Source organism: Artemia franciscana, chromosome 8, assembly GCF_032884065.1.
Source record: "Artemia franciscana chromosome 8, ASM3288406v1, whole genome shotgun sequence".
NCBI classification, from domain to species: Eukaryota; Metazoa; Arthropoda; class Branchiopoda; order Anostraca; family Artemiidae; genus Artemia; species Artemia franciscana.
In genome coordinates, this window is record NC_088870.1 from 7,565,944 (window position 1) to 7,588,343 (window position 22,400).

General features: G+C 35.3%; 1 protein-coding gene across 2 annotated transcripts in view; it reads right to left on the reverse strand.

Annotated features, from left to right (window-relative positions):
- The window catches only part of LOC136029923 (uncharacterized), a 119,957-nt gene that overhangs the window by 83,815 nt on the left and 13,742 nt on the right, over window positions 1–22,400 (reverse strand). For both annotated transcript variants that reach the window (XM_065708450.1, XM_065708451.1), the window contains exons 4-6: window positions 19,479–20,147; window positions 14,052–14,300; window positions 8,427–8,642 (exon numbers count right to left, since the gene is read on the reverse strand). In XM_065708450.1, coding sequence (XP_065564522.1) covers window positions 8,427–8,642; window positions 14,052–14,300; window positions 19,479–20,147 — 1,134 coding nt within the window. The remainder of the gene's footprint in view (window positions 1–8,426; window positions 8,643–14,051; window positions 14,301–19,478; window positions 20,148–22,400) is intronic.

A 22,400-nucleotide genomic window follows, 5' to 3' on the forward strand; every position in this document is an offset into this window, starting at 1 on the left:
AATAAAAACTCCTGATAAATAACCGAAAGTATATGATCTTAATTTGAATCTTGACACTAAACTGCTGAAACTAAACTGCCAGGAAATCTGGCTCCCCCCTCCATAAAGAATTCCCTACATTTCCTTTGCCCACGGAAAAATTCCATAAAGGAAAATTGTTTTTCACGTAGAAATACCACCTCCCCTTCTCCGGGGAAATTCCTCCAAGACAATTCCATTCTAGCTGAACATTCCATCCAGAAAATTTCTTGCGGATTATTTTGGGTGAAATTTCGTTCTTAGCGCACTTTCATTTGAAAACAAAATTTAATTTCTGATTGTTTTTAAAATCATGCGGGTACCCACCCCCCCGCGGCTGAAAATTTTCCCAGGAAAAACGCAGCAAAAGGATATTTTCTAGCATGTACAAAAGAAACTTTAAAAACGCATCAAAAATGCGAAATAGATATCTACTCCCTTACGATTTCTGAGAATATTTCTGGTCTACATTGTTATTATGAAAGTAATAACACTAAAACACTAAAGAATAACACTAAATCCCAAATGAGCAGAATTTGTTCCGTACAGGAGGAGGACTGTCCCTTCCTCATCCACACCTCTACCTCAAGGTCGAGTGTGCTGATTGGATCAGAAATTAAGAGTTCTAGTCCCTTTTTTTAATCCAGAGGAATTGGAGACCAACCAGCCGCGTGGGAGTGGTATTTTCAGCGGTGGGGTTCCACGAGGGGCTATTTTTCGGGAGTATTTTCCGCGGGAAAGGGGTAGGCGGGATTTTAGGGGGGATTAACGCTAGCCACCGAAAAAGGACAAGCAGATCAAACAAATCATGTTCAATGCCGATAAAATCAAGAAAAGGACAGAAAAGTCTAACATTAAAAAAATTACAACTAATCAAGCGAAGAAGAGAAGGGGAAAATCAGAATTGCTCGTCAATAAAACTAAAATTAATTAAAATCGAACCTGCATTAGGCTGGACTCTTATTACCTGGATGGGGTTGGAGTAGCTTAAACATATTCGATTTGCTTTTTTGTGCAGGAGGGGGAGGGGGGTTCAACTTTTTTTGGTTTTCTTTTAAAAAAAATATATTGTCTCAAGGTTTCTTATCTCTTCTTGCACTGTTCTTATTGTTCCATTCTTCTGGTTTCGTATTACATTCGTTTTTATTGTTTTGTTGCACTAATGTAAATGAATAAAACGAGAACAGCTAAAATAGAATTTGCAAATCAAGCTTAAAACGAACATAATACTATTGTAGCATAAACAAAACCCAAAACGAACAGAAATTAAATAAACAATCAAAGCAAAGAAAAATACAACATGTACTGATATAAATGAACAAATCAATCTTAAGACGAATAAAGCTTTAATTAAATACGCGACTCAAGACTGAAACGAACAAAAATCACCGCAAACAAGAAAATGGGTACTGCACCCCTAACTGTAAAATTCTAAAACCTAGTGGGTCATTGGTACTTTACTGAAAATGAATTATATTACAAATATTTTCTTAAAACGACAATACATATTTGTAAAAATTATAGTAAAATTAAATTTTGAAATGATGGGCTTTTCAGCAGCTGCTATTTTTATATTTCAAATATTTAGTTTAATCTTATTTCTTCCCAAAATCGTTAATAACAAATTTAGTTTCACTACAAGCGAGAATTAGCTAATGCCTCCTTCCCTAACTGTAAAAATCTAAAGCCTACTGCGCCTTTGCACTTCACTGAAAGCTAATTATATTAAAAATATTCTCTTTTCCAGTTATTATATCATTGAAATGAATACACAAATTATACTATTCAAAACTTACTTATTCAATTTTATTGATTATAACAAGAGCTAAGAGCTCATATGGCACTTGTGACGAGGCGAGAAGAGCTAAGAGCCAAGAGATCATATGGTATGAGCTCTAACAAAATTCTATGAATCAATAGATTGATTTAAAAAGGAAAATAAGAGGCTTAATGCCGGTCAAGATTTAAAATAAGAGCTCTGAGTCACAAAGTCCTTCTAAATATCAAAATTCATTAAGATCCGATCACCCACTCGTAAGTTATAAATACCTAATTTTTTCTAATTTTTCCTCTCCCTTTTGCCCCCCAGATGGTCGAATCTGGGAAAACGACTTTATCAAGTCAAATTGTGCAGCTCCCTGACACGCCTACCAATTTTCATCGCCCTAGCACGTCCAGAAGTACCGAAGTCGCCAAATCACTGAACCCCTCCCCCCAACTCCCCCAAAGAGAGCGAATCCAGTACAATTCTGTCAATCACGTATCAAGGACATTTGTTTATTCTATCCACCAAGCTTCATCCCGATTCCTCCACTCCAAGTGTTTTTCCAAGATTTCCCCCTCCAACTCCCCCGATGTCAAAAGATCTGGTCGAGATTTGAAATAAGAGCTCTGAGACATGAATTCCTTCTAAAAATCAAATTCCATTACGATCCGATCATCTATTCGTAAGATATAAATACCCCAAATTTCATGTTTTCCAAGAATTCCGGTTTCCCCCTCCAACTCCCCCCAATGTCACAGGATCTGGTCGGAATTTGAAATTAGAATTTTAAAGCACAAGATCCTTCTAAATATCAAATTTCATTAAGATCTGGTCACCCTTTCGTAAGTTACAAATACCTCAATTTTCAAAATGACCCCCCCCCCCCAATTCTACCAAAGAGATCAGATCTGGTCCAGTTATGTCAGTCACGAATCTTAGATAGGTTTCTATTCTTCCCATCCAGTTTCATCCTGATCTCACCGCTTTAAGTATTTTCTAAGATTTCTGGTCCCCCCAACCCCCCCCCCCCCCCAATTACACTTGATCCAGTTGAGATTTAAAATAAGAGATCTGAGTTACGAGGTCCTTCTAAATATGAAGTTTCATGAAGATCCGATCACTCCTTCGTAAGTTAAAAATACGTCATTTTTTCTTATTTTTCAGAATTACCCCCCCCCCCCCCCCCGCAATTGAGCGGATCCATTCCAATTATGTAAATCACGTATGCAAGACTTCTGCTTATTTTTCCAACCAAGTTTCATCCCAATCCCTCTAATCTAAGCGTTTTCCATCATTTTAGGTTTCCCCACCCCAAACTTCCCCCAATGTCGCCAGATCCGGTCAGGATTTAACATAAGAGCTTTGAGACACGATATCCTTCTAAATATCAAATTTCATGGGAATACAATCACCCGTTCGTAAGTTGAAAATACCTCATTTTTTCTAATTTTTTCAGAATTACCCCCCCCCCCCCCCCCAACTACCCCAAAGAGAGCGGATCCGTTCTGGTTATGTCAATCATGTATCTAGGACTCGTGTTTTTTTTTCCCACCAAGTTTCATCCCGATCCCTCCACTCGAAGTGTTTTCCAAGTTTTAGGTTTCCCCCTCCCAACCCCCCCCCCAATGTCACCAGATCCGGTCGGGTTTAAAATAAGAGCTCTGAGCCACGATATCCTTCTAAATATCAAATTTCATTGAGATCCGATCACCCGTTCGTAAGTTAAAAATACCTAATTTTTTTAATTTTTCAGAAATACCCCCCCCCCCAACTACCCCAAAGAGAGCGGATCCATTCCCTTTATGTCAATCATCTATCTAAGACTTGTGTTTATTTTTCCCACCATGTTTCATCACGATCCCTCCACTCTAAGTGTTTTCCAAGTTTTAGGTTTCCCCCTCCCAACTCCCCGCCCCCGTCACCAGATCCGGTCGGGATTTAAAATAAGAGCTCTAAGACACGATATCCTTCTAAACATCAAATTTCATTGAGATCCGATCATCCGTTCGTAAGTTGAAAATACCTCATTTTTTCTAATTTTTAAGAATTACTCCCCCCCCCCCCAACTACCCCAAAGAGAGCGAATCAGTTCCGATTATGTCAATCATGTATCTGGGACTTGCGCTTATTTTTCCCATCAAGTTTCATCCCGATCCCTCCACTCTAAGTGTTTTCCAAGATTTTAGGTTCCCCCCCCCCTCCAACTCCCCCCAATGTCATCAGATCCGGTCGGGATTTAAAATAAGAGCTCTGAGACACAATATCATTCCAAACATCAAATTTCATTAAGATCCAATCACCCGCTCATAAGTTAAAAATACTTCATTTTTTCTATTTTTTGCGAATTAACCGGCCCCCCACTCGCCCCCAGATGGTCAAATCGGGAAAACGACTATTTCTAATTTAATCTGGTCCAGTCCCGGATACGCTTGCCAAATTTCATCGTCCTAGCTTACCTGGAAGTGCCTAAAGTAGCAAAATCGGGACCGACAGACAGACCGACAGACAGACAGACCGACAGAATTGGCGATTGCTATATGTCACTTGGTTAATACCAAGTGCCATAAAAAAGAATTTTACTTTTTCAAATTAGTTTTTTTTTTAAACGGAGTTAAACCTTGTGCCTCCTTATAGTATATTAAACGCTAAATGTATATTAAATGCGTTCAATACCTTGTGGCAATCAAATGTTTCTCCTTGTACTTTAAAATATTACATTCAGATGTCTACTGCTACAGAAATTTTAGCCCAATGCACCCCTGCAGGTGTAGGTGGTTCTAACGAATAACAAGCTGAGCATGACCCATGAACAGGTTCCACTTAGGTTTTTAGCTTGTTGGTAAAATGCGTTCTGACTATGATTTTGATCTTCACTCGATACTGATTTAGTGACAACTCCACTAACGATTGTTGTCTGTGTTATTCTTTCCAAAATATCATAAAACATTTAGGTAAAATGGCGCAGAAATGAGAGGGCCGCGTGACAGATTCAGCCCAAGTACGACAGATAATTCCACTAACAGATAAAAGGATCTTTCCCCTTGGTTACCACCTTGAGTGTAACCAAGGCCCGAAGATCAAAATGAAGGATACTTCTTGAAAAAAAAAATTGACAAAAATGGAACTAAAAATGAAATGTTTTTGTTTCAAGGCCTCTCACTACAAAAATATTCTTAAACTCCTCCCCTCCTCCAATTTTGGGAGCTTCGTATATTCATCCCCCTCTCCTCCCTGAATGGTTGAATTTATCTATGTCAACAACGATTCCAAAGACAAAACAGCACAAATGTTCATTTTGCTCAAAATTATTTGTGTTTAGTACCTGAAGATTTGCACTTGCATTATCAACTTTTGCTTCTTGATTTCACATAATTTTCTTTCGATGTAAAATAAAAGAAAAAAAGATTAAGAAAGTGATACAGCCTACAGAATAAAGCACAAGTAACGCCCTTTGTTTAAGAGAAATAAAATTTAAAACTTATTAATTATCCTATTTTTTATAGATATTTCTTCATTTTGAAGGTAGACAGATAAGAAGAAAAGGACTTATTGAATGGTAACCCAGGTTATCAGACTTAAAACCACGGAATTTTTGCGGCTGATATTGAAAATTCAGTTCTACAATCCCGGGCCGAAGAATGCAAGTTCAGATAAGTTTTAATTGTGTTTAGACACAGTTAAACTTTTAAAAAACATTTGAATGATATTTAGTCAGAGGCAACGCTCGATTGTTGCATATAGTAAAGAGCCATAAGGCTTCAATGTGGTGCTATGCTTAATCCCTCTTCCAAGAATATTCCTCCGCGGCAATTCACCCTTCCACCAGGGAAAATTCCCCCATATGCAAAATTGAGCAGCCACAGAGAAAGTATGAGAAAAAAAATATTAATGGAGAAAAAGGATTTTGGGATATTCTACCGACAGAATAGACACATTCTTCAAATGCTGCTTTCTTGTTTCTTGGATTTAAGTTATTATAGCAGGGTAAGATAAATTTTAACATCGGGGATGTGTGGGGGAAGGGGGTTTATTCACCCCGAAGACGAATTTGTCAGACATTCTATTATATCTTTTCTTCTTTTTCTCTCTTTTTTTTGTCCGAATTAAAGGATGAAAGTCCAATAAATTTAATGAGATTAAAACTAAGATTTGTCAAAAAGTTTTTGGAAGTGCTTACATAGTTCAAAACTATATAAAATAGGAAGGGGACATTTTAAACATCCCAATTTAAATGACAATTTTTAAAGGTCCATAACTTTTGCAAATTTCTTTTTTTTCCCCTAAAACTTCAGTTTGACTTTGTTTTTATTCACCACTACTGAATCTAACAATTATCCTTTTATTTTTAACATGTTTCATGATATACATATATTAACCTGTGGAATGACCTCGTCTTCAAAATACTAAGGAATTATCAAAAATACTTTTAACTATATTTTACTTAAACAAACGATGTTAAATTATGCCGTACCCTGGGTAATAAATTCTATGAAGCTAAGTGAGCCGATATAAATTGCGTATTCATGAAGGAATTTTAGATGAGGGGTAGGGGGGCACTAAATAAAGATCAGAAATTTCAGAATTCGGTTGGTAAGGGGTCTCTCCCGGCATTTATCCCTGTAATACAGCCAGCAACCCCGATTAACTGATACCGATTGTTTCTTAACAATCTGGTTATTATAATTATAATTGTATATAAAATATACTGGTAATTATAGTTGCTAATTATAATATACTGGTAATTATAATATACTGGCTAATTAAAATATACTGGTAATTATAATATACTGGCTAATTAAAATATACTGGTAATTATAATATACTGGCTAATTAAAATATACTGGTAATTATAATATACTGGCTAATTAAAATATACTGGTAATTATAATATACTGGCTAATTAAAATATACTGGTAATTATAATATACTAGCTAATTAAAATATACTGGTAATTATGATATACTGGCTAATTAAAATATACTGGTAATTATAATATACTGGCTAATTAAAATATACTGGTAATTATAATATACTGGCTAATTAAAATATGCTGGTAATTATAATATACTGGCTAATTAAAATATACTGGTAATTATAATATACTGGCTAATTAAAATATACTGTTAATTATAATGTACTGGCTAATTAAAATATACTGGTAATTATAATATACTGGCTAATTAAAATATACTGGCTAATGAAAATGTGCTGGTAATTATAATATACTGGCTAATTAAAATATACTGGTAATTATAATATACTGGCTAATTAAAATATACTGGTAATTATAATTGTATATAAAATATACTTTTCACTTATGAAAAGTTTAAAGGATGCACGTATGGAAAGTGCCAAAAAGGGATATACTGCCCTAGTTACAGACAGAATGATGAAAAATTAGACCTGGCGAAGGAAGTTTATTTATTTATTACTCAAGAAAAACAATAGGTGCTAACGTTCATACTCCATCCACTTCTAAAAAAAAGTCTCGCTCTTTACAACCTCCCAAGAAGTTCTAATTTCCCTTAAATCTTTCCTTACGACATCCTCCTTCTCCATTCGGGAGCGACCTGCTTTTTATTCGGCCCTAGGCCGAGATGGTTGGCCGACAAGGACAATCTTTGGCAATCTGCCATCCTTCATCAGCAAAGCGTGTCCTAATCATATCAACAATACCTCTCATTATAGCCCTAGAAAGCGGTATCGAACCCCATTTTTCGTGCAGGTTACTGTTTTAAAAACGGCATGTGAATCGAGTACCAGAAACGATCGGAAAGCAAATTCTCTGGAAAAAATCTACCAAATCCTCCTCCGTTTTTTGGAGAACCCAATCTCCATCATACTTGACCATAGTCATTACTATAGCTTCCAATATTCTAATCTTATTTCTTAGACTTATCTTCTATTCTTCCAAACTTTTTTCTGCTGTGAAAATACACCCTGGGCCTTGGCTTTTCTACTTTCAAAATTCTCATTTGCAAAAAAAAAATACAGATACTCTCGACAAACATGGAAAACTATCTTTTAAAAGGTAGTGTACAGACATATAGTAGAACATGTCAATAAAAGAAGCTTCTTTCTAACCCACTTTACGTTTAAATTACCCAACTCTTTCTTCTTTTTTTTTCAACTGACACCTTTTTTTTGTAACGAACACCATCTGAAACCACACAACCTAACCCCTGGTTCCCACTGCTGCGATTTTGCGCAAAATCATGCGACATGCGACAAATGACACAGATCGTGTGACAAACGACGCAAAACTATCCGTTTTACTGCAATGTCGAATGCGTTGAATAATTTCAAATCATACGACAAATGGCATGCGTTATTCTGATTAAAAAAAAAAAAAAAAAAAAAATCCTACCCAAAGTCATGGAGCTGATAGAAAAGTAACACAAGTAATACTTGTTTATTCTAAGTTAAAGGTTCTACAGAAGCTAATTTATATTGTTTAAAGTTTGTTCATTCTAGAGTTTGTCGCAGCGACGCAAAAGTCTGCGTTTCTTTGTGAACCTCCATCCGATTCTGTCGTACGTCTGTTCCGCCAGAAAAAAATCGTGTCGGAATTGACGCAGCAGTGGGAACCAGGGGTAACAGTATATATTTACAAAATATTCCGCTAAAAAGGTTGATTACTAACTTGTTTAGGAGATAGAGGTAAAGGACGCGGTGGCGGCACCACCTCCCCTCTTGGAGGCAAGACAGGTACCATGCTGTTTGTGCAAAAAGCTGCAGGCGGCTCAAGTTTAATGTCGTCAACTAAAGACGAAGTAAGACTGTCATCCATTGGTCGGGCATCGGGGATTTCATAGCCATCATCTACACATCTTTCAGCTAAATTAAGCTCTCTTTGAAGCTGAAAAGAAACATTTTGCTTTTAACATTAAAAAGAAAATCAGTAACCATAGTTATACATAGCTCTTAGCATGAATGGTATATAAGAAGAAAACACTGAGAAGGGAAGGGGGAGGGGTCGAAAACAGGAAAAAAACATTATTTCTAAGGCAATTTTTCACTTTCTCCTGATACATGTCCCTTTTTCACATGTGTATAGGTTAGATAACTAATGCCAATATTTTGTGTTAAAAATTAGGCAGGTACACAGATCAAGTATAGCATTAACCTGAAATGAATCTCCATATAACTTCTCACGTTTTTCGTAGAACTCACCTGTTTTTTGAATTGTCCATCTCCTCCACTCATTCGTTTACATGTATATGTCAGTATCGAACTTGTCATTAGCACCTGCCATTTACTGACAAACAAGGTAAAGAAAAAAGAAAGGAAAAATTATAACATTATACTAAAGAAAAAAAAATGCAGCTACAGATGGTACTTTTTACTGCTATTGACTACTCATATTTAATCTCCCTAACAATGAACGCTCTTTTTTTTATCGACATTTTGTCATTATGTGTGTTTTTCAAATGACAATTTTTTACGTAAACATTTTGAAGACTATAATGCCTTTCCACGACGTACAAATAACAGTTCAATAGGGATAAATCCTTTTCATTAGACACTGAAAACAATGACAAAAGCTCGGGATATTTCGGTCGTATACGAAGTGACCGTGATCAGCAGATATATGGTCACTGTGAATGTTACCGAAATATCCAGATTTTATCTTTGCTTTTACTGTCTAATAAAAAGATATACTGAACTGTTATTTGTGTGAAAATTCAAATGTTCCCTGTTATAGTCACCTTCCTACTTTTCAGATAAGGCAGAGGTTTATCTCAAAATTACATCCATTCAGGTAAATTGATAACGCAGTCAAAGACAATTTACATCCCCCCCCTTTTTTTACTTTCAACTCTTTTTCTCCTTTAAAATCCTTTGAATCCCTTTTCTTTCTCCTTCAGTTTTTTCCCTTTTTTACTTTCAACCCTTTTTCTTCTCCTTCAAAATCTTCCTTACTCTACAGAAATCATTTTCTTATGGGTTACGTTTTACAGATGAATGATTATATATTGTATAAGATTGTGCTTTTTGCCATATTTCTGGGGCTAAAAAAGTAGATCGTGCCTGAATGTAGCAGGAAGTGGTCTTAGAAAAGAAATTAAAGGGAAATAGAACTTTCTAGGAGGCATTAAAGAGTGAAACCCTGGACAAATGAAGATTAGGTGGTAAAGGAGTTTACGAAGCGGTGGTCGCCACATACGTTTAGGTAGGGTACTGAGTTGGTAGCATTAATAGTATTTAGATTCACCTATAAAAAAAACGTTAATGACTTGAATTTAAATATAGCATTACGATTGGATTTTCTTAACTCTTATTTCTAGTTTTTCTAGGGAACGTTGTTCAAGATCCAAATGATTTTTTATCTGGGATGTGGGGAGTCCCTTCGACCATTGTCAGGAATAAAATTCCTTATCCCCTATCTGTTTAGGTATGATAAACAATATTATAAAAAAACATTAATATTATTAAAGTATATTAAATCCCTACTTTTGCGTACCCTATATATTATAGTATTGTCCATAGACAGGTGATACAAAGCCATGAAGGACACATAAAGATTTCTGTTCGATCGTTTCACCGCTTAAAAAGAGCAAAAGTAGACATCGAAACTTCTGATTGAATGATCCTTTTCCACGCTTTTTGCAATCATTCGTTATATAAAGATGAGGTCAGGAAAATAAACAGTAAAAGGGATGCATAGGGCTCTTTGCTAAGTCTTGACCTTAAAAATACTTAAATATAGCATTGCAATTGGATTTTCCCAACTCGTATTTCTCTTCAACCTTTTTTGCTTTTGTTCTTCCTAACTGTAGACCTTAACTGTAGACAGTTAAGAGACCTTAACTGTATCTAATAATTTTATTAGATTAAGTAAAAAAGACTATTCAAAATACCTCCATTTCTTTAGTTTATTTCCATGTCGGCATAAACTTGTTAGATAAGAAAATGTTCCACTCACGCATTGTCTTAAAAACGAATTTCATCCCATTCACCCTTAATACTGGTTCTAGAGCCCCCCCCCCCCAATGCGACAGTTAAAAATAATATCCTAAATGTATATTGTTCCAATTAGACACAATTTCGAATTCCGACTTCGAATTTTGTTAGACACAAATTTCGAACACAACTAACTTTTTCTAAGCAAAATTCAAGGATTTTGTATCTCTGAATGTGCTTCTTTTTCAATTTTGTCAAATACTTCTTTCTATTGCGCTTTTACGACTAAACATATTGAATGTCCATCAGCTTTAACATCTGACAAACTCACAAGAAAGCAAATTACATGAGAAATAAATTATATCGGAAATCGTACAGGTCCCTAGATTTCGAGAGGGGGATAAGGACAAGAAGTCAAAAGCAATAAATAAATGTAGCCGATAATGAAGTTGGAATACTAAAATAATGAGAGATAATCATTAAGTCCATCAACCACAATTTTTGGGCAACTAATTACTTGTAGCCAGACCCCACAAATTTCGAACACAACTAACTTTTTCTAAGCAAAATTCAAGGATTTTGTATCTCTGAATGTGCTTCTTTTTCAATTTTGTCAGATACTTCTTTCTATTGCGCTTTTACGACTAAACATATTGAATGTCCATCAGCTTTAACATCTGACAAACTCACAAGAAAGCAAATTACATGAGAAATAAATTATAACAACCATAATTTTTGGGCAACTAATCACTAGTAGCCAGACCCCCTCACCAACCATCCGAAACTCAGATATTACATGGGGACTTGTTTAACCGTGAGCTCCCCAAACTCATACTTATGAGTAAAACATACTTATTAAAAATTAAGAAAAGGAGATCTAGAAAAAAGATCCGGCATAAATTATGCGAATGAAAAAGAATCAACAGATAACATCCTAAACACCACTATTAAAAACATGAATATTAATAAACACGATTATTAAGGGGGAAACACTTGGAAATATTGTCTTGGATTTTGCTTCGATCTCTTGCTGATGAAATCTCGATCTCGCGTAGTTTTAGCTTGCCTTTTCCTTCTACTGGCTGTAGTCCTGTTTGTTTCGTCATCTTATGATTTTTTTTTCTCTCTTTTTTTTATCATGGCTGGCTAGTTCAGTTTGGGATCTTTTAGGCGATTTGGGTATATCATACAAGTACCATCTATTCTTCCGTTTACTCTCTGTAACGATTGTCTGTTAGATGCACTATTTTTCTTCATTTTAAGCGTCAATAGGCTAGACCCTCGAGTAGAAGGATACAAACACCAATTTTGTCTGTTATTACTATAAAGACGTGGGCACATATTTAGCTACATTGGAGGATAACGTCATAAAAGATTGAAAAGAAAGGTTAGACCAATGAACAGATTGAGAAGAAACTAAAAAGTATTATTATACTTTAAAACACAAAATACGGTCATGGTAGTTCGAAATTCATTTATCTTTTCCTTCAGACTAGGAACATGACCGTTGAAAATATAACATTCACGTTTCCAATTAGACACTGCAACTACTGCTAGATCAAAAAATTTAGCAGTATGCAGGCCAGGCAATATTTAACAGTTTTGAAAACTTTGGTAGTGACTACACCCTTGCTATAAATGAACATATCGCTCCACGGAGGGGGAGGAGCTTCTATCCGTGGAAATTAAATCTGTAAAAGCATAGATATACTTTTTCTCTTATAAAGGAGGTATTCTTACATATTCCTTTATTTTTTTAGAATCGTAAGTACAGCCCCCAAAGCCTTTACACCGTGGCTTTTGAAGCTACAGATACACCGTGGCTTTTGAAGCTACTGATACCAGGCCAAACACCATAAGCTGACGGTCAAGATTATACTGCAAAACAGGTAAAGTACCATCAAAAGATACAAATTATTTTGGATAGTATTTATTAGAAATTTGCACTCAAACACCATTGCTAATTTTGAATTGAAGCCAGACAAGTATTTTTTCTTTCTTGTGCACTCGAGTAAACCGGAAGATAATACGTCCCATATTCATTGGTACACAGGATATATATATTGAAAGAATAAACCTTATTAGGCCAAATATTAAGAAAAGAGAAATCACCAATGTAAACAGCAAAGACACATTAAAAAAAAAAAAAAAAAAAAAAAAAAAAAAGAGAGACAGAAGGAGAAAAGGAAGACTGTTTTCCTAAATTAGTGATTAATATAGATCAGCACTTGAACGAGGCCTTAACCCTACTCATCCATACCATCACATAGGTCAAACAGCATAGCCATACACAATCAACCACAAAGAATAATCCATGGACAGGCAGTCATGTCGTCAATAAGTATAAGTCATCATTTACCAAACAATAAAAACAATAAAGACAAATAATTCAGAGGCAACAATATGTACATATTTAGCGCAATCAAATTAACAATAGATTTAAATTGACAAAGACTTTGATGGAAGACCATTGGCTGTAAGCTCAAGACAGGATGTCGTAGCAGGCCACTGCTCCTCATTTCGAACAGAAATCTGGGGATGGTGCAGAAAGAATGCTTAAGTACGGGATAGCTGACTCCCAGACCCGTTCCACTTTCTAGCTGAAGGGCGATAAAACGGGAAATCAATCCCAGCAATACTGACTATCAAGCTCGATGCCACGTCCGTTGCTCTTTTGGTGCTGTTGATCACCAGGGATAGGAAAAACCGGTTACTAACTAAGTGACTAAACTAACTAAACTAGTACTGTAAGTCAAAGTAGCTAAAAAGTAACAAACTAGGAACTAAAACACGGAGGAGTAAGTAACTGAAATAAAATAAAAAAAAGTCATCTACTTTATAAGAGAATCAAGTTTTTATTTCACTTCTTAACTAAGTAAAGATTCAACATATAAGGCTCCTCTACAGACAGTTCATTGCATCTTGCTTTACAAGATGCCAAAAAGTTGACGTGATATGTAAAGGAAAAATTGAGTGGCAAAAAAGCCAAATCAATTTCTAAGATCTCATTTTCAATCAACTTTCGTAAAGCACTAAGCTGAGCAAAATACTTTTTTTAAACCATCAAACCTTTAACATAAGGGCCCCTTATGAGTTGTACTCTCGACATAACTAAGAACAAATACGAAAAGGAAAATTATAGTTTATAGCAGGAGTCAAAACTCAAGCAAAAATTTTTGAAAACACAAAACGGATTTCAACATTGAATTTAAAATAACTTCAATTTTTGCTAGAAATACCACATACGTAATTTTTAAGGGTATTAACCGTTTGTATGCTCAATGAAAATTCGAACAGGAATATGCTTTTTTGATAGCCTTTTAATCCTATGTTGCAGTGAAAGAAAAAATGCAAATTGACTTACTCTATCTTCTTCATCTTCCTCTGAAAGAGTAACATAAACAGATTCATCATTTTGATTCTCTTCTTTAATATTATTTTTCAAAGACGGCTCAACAAGGGACGGTCCAGATTCCGTATTCACTATCACAGGCATGTAAAAAGTCCCACTAGCACTTGAACTAACAACTGACTGGGTTGAGCTACTATCGACCAGATTCTTAACTTGAATGGACGGAACAGGCTCAGGGATTTCATAATCCCCATCAATAACCTGAAATTGAAAATGCCCCGAATAAATCAAAATATAATACTGTTAGATTGAGACTTTTATTTCTATCAATCACAGGCAGCGCAATGGCGCTGCTTAAGTAAAGAGCGATGTGGGCGTAATATATTATTTATCCATTTTTCATTATGTGATTTTTCACCAAGGTACTTCGCATAGAAGGAGTTGTCGTAAAAACTTCGCAAGGAGATTATTTGGTGGGAAATTGAAAGTCCTAGTGCCCATTTTAAGAGTAAAAAAATTGGAGGGCAACCAGTCCTTCTCCCACGCCTATCGATTCCCCAAACATGTTCAATCAGAATTTTGAAAAAGCCATCTTGTTTAGCATAGTTGAAAAGTAAAGTAACAATGTAGCTGAGGATTGCAACTCCACCCCCCTCAGAGCCCTCGGACAAGGACTTCAAGTTATGTAATTCACCCATTGGTTGCAAATAGTCACTATCAACCAGATTCTTAATTTGAATAGACTGAATAGGTTAAGGGATTGCATAGTCCCCACCGATAACCTGAAATTAAAAATGTTAAGAAGAAATAAAAAACATAAGATTGATTGAGTCATTTATATTTATCAATTCATAAATAAAAATCAATTACATATAAAATTATTAGAAGGTCTAATGACTTGTGTGCAGTGACTCAACTACTAAATTTATTTACATAATAAATGACATGAAAAAATACATACAACAAAGAAGATGAAGATGAAAAATAAACCTAACCATGATATTCGCAAGGAACCCGCTCTTGCACAGCATCTTGACTAAGGAGAAATTTTTCTGCAGGTAATTTGAATGGACACTGATTCAGAGCTATAATGTTGTCTAGTATGTTATTTCAGAGGGTTACACTCACGTGACGAAACACATGGGCTGAGCCCACTTTATTTGACTTCTTACGAACTAGCTAGTTCTTATAAACACCTTCCTAGTATTAATAGAAAACATATTCACAATTTAGCCTGAAATGAAGCGAGAATATTGGTGCTGACTAGCATGCGCGAAATTAAGACAAAAAAAAAAAAAATTAATCTTATACAGACTTCAAATGTTTTCACCTTTATATTCAACGAGGCGTCATTACTCCAAAACTAAAGAATTTTTCTCTCTAAGGTGTAAAATCACATTAAATTAAAAATAAAAAAAGAGAAAAAAATCACAAAAAGCGGTAAAATCGATAAAAAGCGGATCATCTTTTATTCCAACTCCCATTTAACGCTCATCCGTTTTAGCTGGGCCTTGTTTTTTTTTTATCACTCCATCGCTTCAATTTTCATAGCAGATTTTTTCTCATTTTCGAGTATCTGTCGCTTTGTTATTCATTAATCTTCATTTCTTTTATATTATTTTCTCTGTGCTAATCTCGTTTGACACCTTATTGACCGTAAAGCCAAAATACTGAGTCAATGTATTGACAGCCGGCATATACGCCTACAAAAATAATTCCCTGCGCCCCATGACTGCGCTATACAACATCCTGCGAATATCGAAATTGTACATTTTTCTGAAATTAGGGGATGGGGAGTGAACAGCTCCAGAGCAATTTATTTAAGGACGGATATTTCTTTCTTATTGCACAACAGACAATGGGGCTTAGACAAGTAAGAGACTTTTACTACTACTACTGCTAAATACTCACAGCGTCACCAAGCCATCTAACCCACAAAACTGCAAAGACTCCTCCTAAATCCCGGCCTAATCCAACCTTCACTCTTTACCCCTGTCAACGATGTTCAATTCCTTTAAGTTCTTACTTATGACCTCTTCTCACCCCATTTGGGTATGACCTGCTTTTTCTTGGCCCCAGAATCATGGCCAACAAGCACAATCTTTGGCAATCTGTCTTTGTTCATTGGTAAAATATGGCCAAACCATTTTAAACTTTCTTGCATTATGGCCCTAAAAATAAAGGTAGAGCCACATTTGTCAAGAAGCTTATTGTTTGGCCTACGGTCAAAGGAGGACATAAGACTAAACTTGGACACTTCCTATGGAAGACATTCAACATATCTTCCTTGGATTTTCGAAGTGCAATCGTTTCATTACCCATCTTAAACTTTCTTGCATTATGGCCCTAAAAAGTGAGGTGGAGCTACATTTGTCGAGCAGCTTATTGTTTGGTGTACGGTCAAAGGAGGACCTAAGACTAACCTTGGACACTTCCTATGGAAGACACTCAACAAATCTTCCTTGGACTTTCGAAGTGCCATCTTTTCATTGCCTATCTTAAACTTTCTTGCATTATGGCCCTAAAAAGTGAGATCGAGCCACATTTGTCGAGCAGCTTATTGTTTGGCGTACGGTCAAAGGAGGACCTAAGACTAACCTTGGACACTTCCTATGGAAGACGACACTTCCTATCGAAGTGTCATCATTTCATTACCCATCTTAAATGTTCTTGCATTATGGCCCTAAAAAGTTAGGTGGGACCACATTTGTCGAGCAGCTTATTGTTTGGCTTAGGTCAAAGGGGGCCTAAGACTAACCTTGGACACTTCCTATGGAATATAAAAATTTCAACCAAGAAAAAGCACCCTGGTTCTTGGCTATTTTACTTTTACATCTTCCATGTGTCCACCATATCAACTAATAATATTACCCAGGTAAGTGAAGCTAGGTACTAAACCTACGCTAAAAAACTGATTATAGGTATCCATTATATAAGATATATTGCTGGTGCGTGGGAGTTTTTTTTATAAAAAGAAATTTCGTTTTTATAAAAAAAAAGTATAAGTATTCTTCAAAGCACTATCCAGCTGAAGCTAAAATAACAACCTTTAAGGTAATTTGTAAATTTCTGGCCAACAAATAAAAACATTTATATTTTACCCCTCGGAATAAATTACGCTAATTTTTGGTTTCTTGAACTAAAGTAAAGAGCATTCCAGTAGAAGGGTTTCTCATCGATAGAGAAGTGAAACACAAAAAGGGGGAGGGGCAATGTTTGCTACAGCACAGAGTGAGACAAAACTTTCCATCCTGAGTTTCTGAAAGTAAGTTCTAACCTTAGTGAAGGTCTTATTCTAGTAGGGCATGTCAAACAAGTATATATACGACAGCGATACTACTGTGGATGGGATGTGAGATTAGCAGCTTTGTTCTATATAAAATCAGGAGTTTTTATTCCCATCTCTGTTTGTATAGAATATTTTCAATGGAAGAAAGACAAAGGCTATAGGCAAAAGACAGAAAAAAAGAAGAAAGGCAAGGGTAAAAAAAGACAAAGGCTATAGGAAAACATGCTATAAAGTGGAAAGGTCATACTCCCCTAGACTCACATTATTAAACAGGTACTGTGAATGTCCTAGATAAAAATGTTAGCAAAATGAGCGAAATTTTGAAGATTCTGAGAGTTCAGGGCGTAGAAATTGCTTTAAATTAAAGTTGAGAAACCTAAGTCACTTAGATTAGGAATAAATGAAGTTGAAGACATGATATTAGATAACGAGAAAATCGATCAAAGATGAGCAAAGATTAATTAACAAAGATGCGGATTAGCAAAGATGATGGATACAGGAGGATGTAAAAAATAGAATAGACAAGGCGCACGGTGATTTTTTCGCAGGTAAAACTAGTTTCATAAAATAGGAAGACAAATCTCCAAACTAAGATTAGAAAATTGGAACTCATTGATAATGACGGCGATTAAGCAGGGCTCCAAAAAGGAGATGTTTAACAAGGCTGAGAAACGCATGTCAAATATTCTCCAAAAGAATTATCTAAAAATACTTTCAGGAGCCATACTCGCTTGATTAACCATACATCAAATATCCATTAGAACTCGAAGTAAATTCAATTTACGCAACACCAAGGAGAAAACCTCGATAAATGGTTGACTAGCGGCATATCAGGACCGAGGTTTTTAGCGACCGAGCGCCAAAAAAAACTAAATTTTAAATTAAGCAAGCTAAAGTTTTCTACAACTGTTCAGTTAAAAGAGTTAGTAGTTATTTAGTAGTGTAGCATAATTTCTAGCTTTCATTCACACTGTCCCTGTCATTTTTTATGAAAACATTAATTCTATAGAGATCACAGCTCTTAAAAAGCTGACAATTCTTAGCGCAGTTTTTCTGATGCTAAGAATTGTCAAGAGCAGGCTAAAATGAAAAACCTGAAGCTTGAATTTTATAACTGGTACTACGAAGAGTTTAACATCTTGAAACTACATAACCTAGGGAAACACAAGCTGCGTTGACGTTCCCCCCCCCATAAAAAAAAGCATTTTATCCAAACGTCTGAGTAACACAATCAAATCGTTTCACAAATCGAAGAATTTTGATTAATCCCCATCCTTTGAGGATTCCGATTTATCCATCCATCATTATATTTCATTTCCATGGTTAAATGATTTAACAGCTGGGAACTAAATAGCTTAGACTTAAGCTACACTGAGAATTCCCCAAAAGGCTTCTGCTTCAATGCCAAATTTTCAATAAAATTATCCGGCGCATACGGATTGAAAAAATATTGACCTTAAGTGAGCTTATGTCAATAGTGATCACAGGGGGAAAAGAAGTCAAACCAGAAAAAAAACACCTAGTGTATATAATACACTAGTACACTAATACACTAGTGTATTAGTGTATTACTAGTGTATTACTAATACACTAGTGTATTACTAGTACTACTTTACTAGTACTAGTACTACTAGTGTATGTACTAGTGTATTACTAATACACTAATACACTAGTGTATTAGTGTATTACTAGTGTATTACTAATACACTAGTGTATTACTAGTACTACTTTACTAGTACTAGTACTACTAGTGTATGTACTAGTGTATTACTAATACACTAATACACTAGTGTATTAGTGTATTACTAATACACTAGTGTATTACTAGTACTACTTTACTAGTACTAGTACTACTAGTGTATGTACTAGTGTATTACTAATACACTAATACACTAGTGTATTAGTGTATTACTAGTGTATTACTAATACACTAGTGTATTACTAGTACTACTTTACTAGTACTAGTACTACTAGTGTATGTACTAGTGTATTACTAATACACTAATACACTAGTGTATTAGTGTATTACTAGTGTATTACTAATACACTAGTGTATTACTAGTACTACTTTACTAGTACTAGTACTACTAGTGTATGTACTAGTGTATTACTAATACACTAATACACTAGTGTATATATAATAGCATTACCTGTTGCTTTTTAACACTGAAATTGGCAGTACGATGGCAAACCATAAAAGACGATTCAGACAACACTGGTGCAGGAACTATCTTCACATCTTGTTTCTCACTAGGTTTATTTTCCATAGCTTCATTCCATCCTCTTTCTTCAGCAAGGACTAGAGTCTGAACTAAGGTTTTTGAAATGTCACTGTCAAGATGATGAAAAGATTTCCTGGAATTTTTTGAATTTAATTTAACGTTATTTCGAGGAGATTCTAAGCTAATACGTCGCTCTTTTCCTTGTGAAGCTTTTGGTGCAGGAAGTACCGTATCAGCACTGAATTTCCGCTCTGGAAGCTTTGTCTTCACCATAGCTTTCCTGATTTGTAAAGGTTTCACATCATTGTGAATAATTTCAGTTTTTTTTCTTAAAGGCAGGTTATCTGTATTGTTGCCGAATAAATTATTCTTTTCTTCTGTCTTTCTAGTTGAAAGATAGTTGGGAGGCGCATTCTTTTCTTCTCCAAATGTTGTCAATATGTTATTATTTGCTTCCTTTTTAAATCTACTTCCGTCTTTTTGGAGCTTGGCAATTGCTTTTTGCTGATTCAGTTCACTTAGTAGGCGAGATAACTTTCGAATGTGTATCACTTTTAGATCCTGACTCCATAATAGAAGTTTATCTTCCGTGAGATTCTAAAAAAAAGACTAAAATTGAAAATTCCAGTTCTGAATCATTAAATCTAAATTAAGATCACTAGATTTCTTCCTTTTTTTCCGCCTAAGATTCTTATTTAAATATCAAAATCTCATTATTTTTAAACATAGATAATTACTAGACGATAAAGAGCAACAAACCTTACAAATAACTTTACCTTGTTTAATAAACATTGAATTAAAGATAATTTTGAACTAAATATAATTTAGATTTATTTTGAAGTAATAGGATAGAATTAAATTTACCAATAAGATCCTTGTGAACATCCCAGCGCCGGAATATCAACACAAACGGAGGGAATTTAGATCTCTCAGTACTATACTAGTCAATCTAGATACTTTTTTTTGTGCCGAGTGTTATAATTACGTAAATCTCGTGGTTGGGAGAATAAATTTTGATTAAGGTAGGAAAATGGCGGTAAATTTTTGATGTCATATTTAAATTTGAAAAGAATTATTCAAAAGAAATGACGAAATTACGGTGGAATAAAAAAATTCAGGATTCTGAATGTGTCGAGGAACACATTTAGAGCCAGGCGTGAGCAAATCTATTTTTACACCCTATTTACAAATGAAGTATCAGGAGACCGATAGAATTTATGACCCTGCTACAACTACAAATAATTTAGCACTTATGAATTTTAAGTACCTATTTATGCATAATTACTGCATTGTGGGAGCAATACTATTTTGTTCAGCGTCTTTTTCTTTGCAATCAACTTCGATTTATATAGAGAAAATAGCAAAAGTCCAACCTCAGCGGCTTTTTAAGAGTGTTGGCGTTAGGCTGCATTGATGAAAATGGCACTGTATTTTGAATGTGTGTGTATAATTCGTGGGAGGCACTGACCAGGCTGGATTGCACATGGGCATCCGAGATTATTCCTCAAAGCTTGTTCGTTTTTTCGAGACAGGCTTCAATCTTCAAGCGGAGCAGTCAATTCTAGCAGACAGGCAGGCAGACACCTGCTTTGAGGGTAGGTTAAAATTAGACAATACTTAAAATATTTGACGGTTCACAGACCCCATTTCCAGATTGTCTTCCAAGTATAATAAACAGAAGACCTTAGGGATTCAACAAAGGAGCATTTTTTCACCGGTCGGACAGTATTGCCATCTATTATTCAACATCGTCTTGCCATCTACTGCTCCAAGCCGCTGCTTGTGAATTCGGTGGAGTTTGCTCTTTAATTTCCGTGTTTGGGACTGAGGCAAAGGAATGATACTTCATATGCCTCCTAAACTTTAAGTTTTCTCATTGGTAAAGAAGCTGGAGCTTCTTTGCTAGTTTATAGTAGTGATATATGAAATTTGGACTTTGGGAAGGATATCCACTTTTTAACATGGATACAGTTTTGTTTCTTTTAATTCTTTTGTACAAAAAACAAACTTTCATGAGATGATCCATCTTGAAAATTGCGAAGGGCTGACATGTTCATTGCTATGGTGCATATTAAGAAAGAATCAGATACTGACTCACACAATGAGAATAGGAGGGTGGCATATTATTCACATTAGACACTTGCAATGATGTCCATTCTGTATGATTAGAGGCACAAAGCAGGTTCATGAACCCTCGTTCACCCCTTCTTTGATGTAAGCCTGATGTTGGATTTCTCACACCAAAATCCATTTAAGTCCTAATAATCTTAAAAAAAAAAAAAAAAAAAATCCTAGCACAATGCAGAAACGAGCAAAGTCCTAACCTAGTGTGAAAACCAGCCAAGTCCAAGCGGCATATAGTCCTTCTACACTGCTTACTTTTAAGCTGAAAGATAGACAGGTCATATCTTGATTAAATTGGAAACATGCAATGATTTTTAATCTGCATGAATAGAGCATAAAGGAAGGGCCGCCAATCAACAGCCTCCTTCCCTTGACGCTCCAAGCAGAAAGGCAGGAATTTTCCACCCTGCTTAAAGCAGAATCACACAAAAATTTCCAATTTGTATAACTGGAAAGAAAGAGGCCCTTCGTTCCCCTGTGATTATTGGAATCTGTATTACTGAAATTTTGCCTACACTTATTAAACTTATACATATTCTACGCTTGAGTCTGACTCGAAGTAGCACAAGTTATTGGTGATTATCTCAATTGGGTTCATTTTGTCTTTAAATTTGTACCAAAAGAGAGCAATTTTTCAAGTTGAATTAAGCGTCCTTCTAAGCATTTTTTTTTTTTTTGAAAAAAAAGCCACTGAGCTATTTCAGGTTGATAGTATTACATAAATAG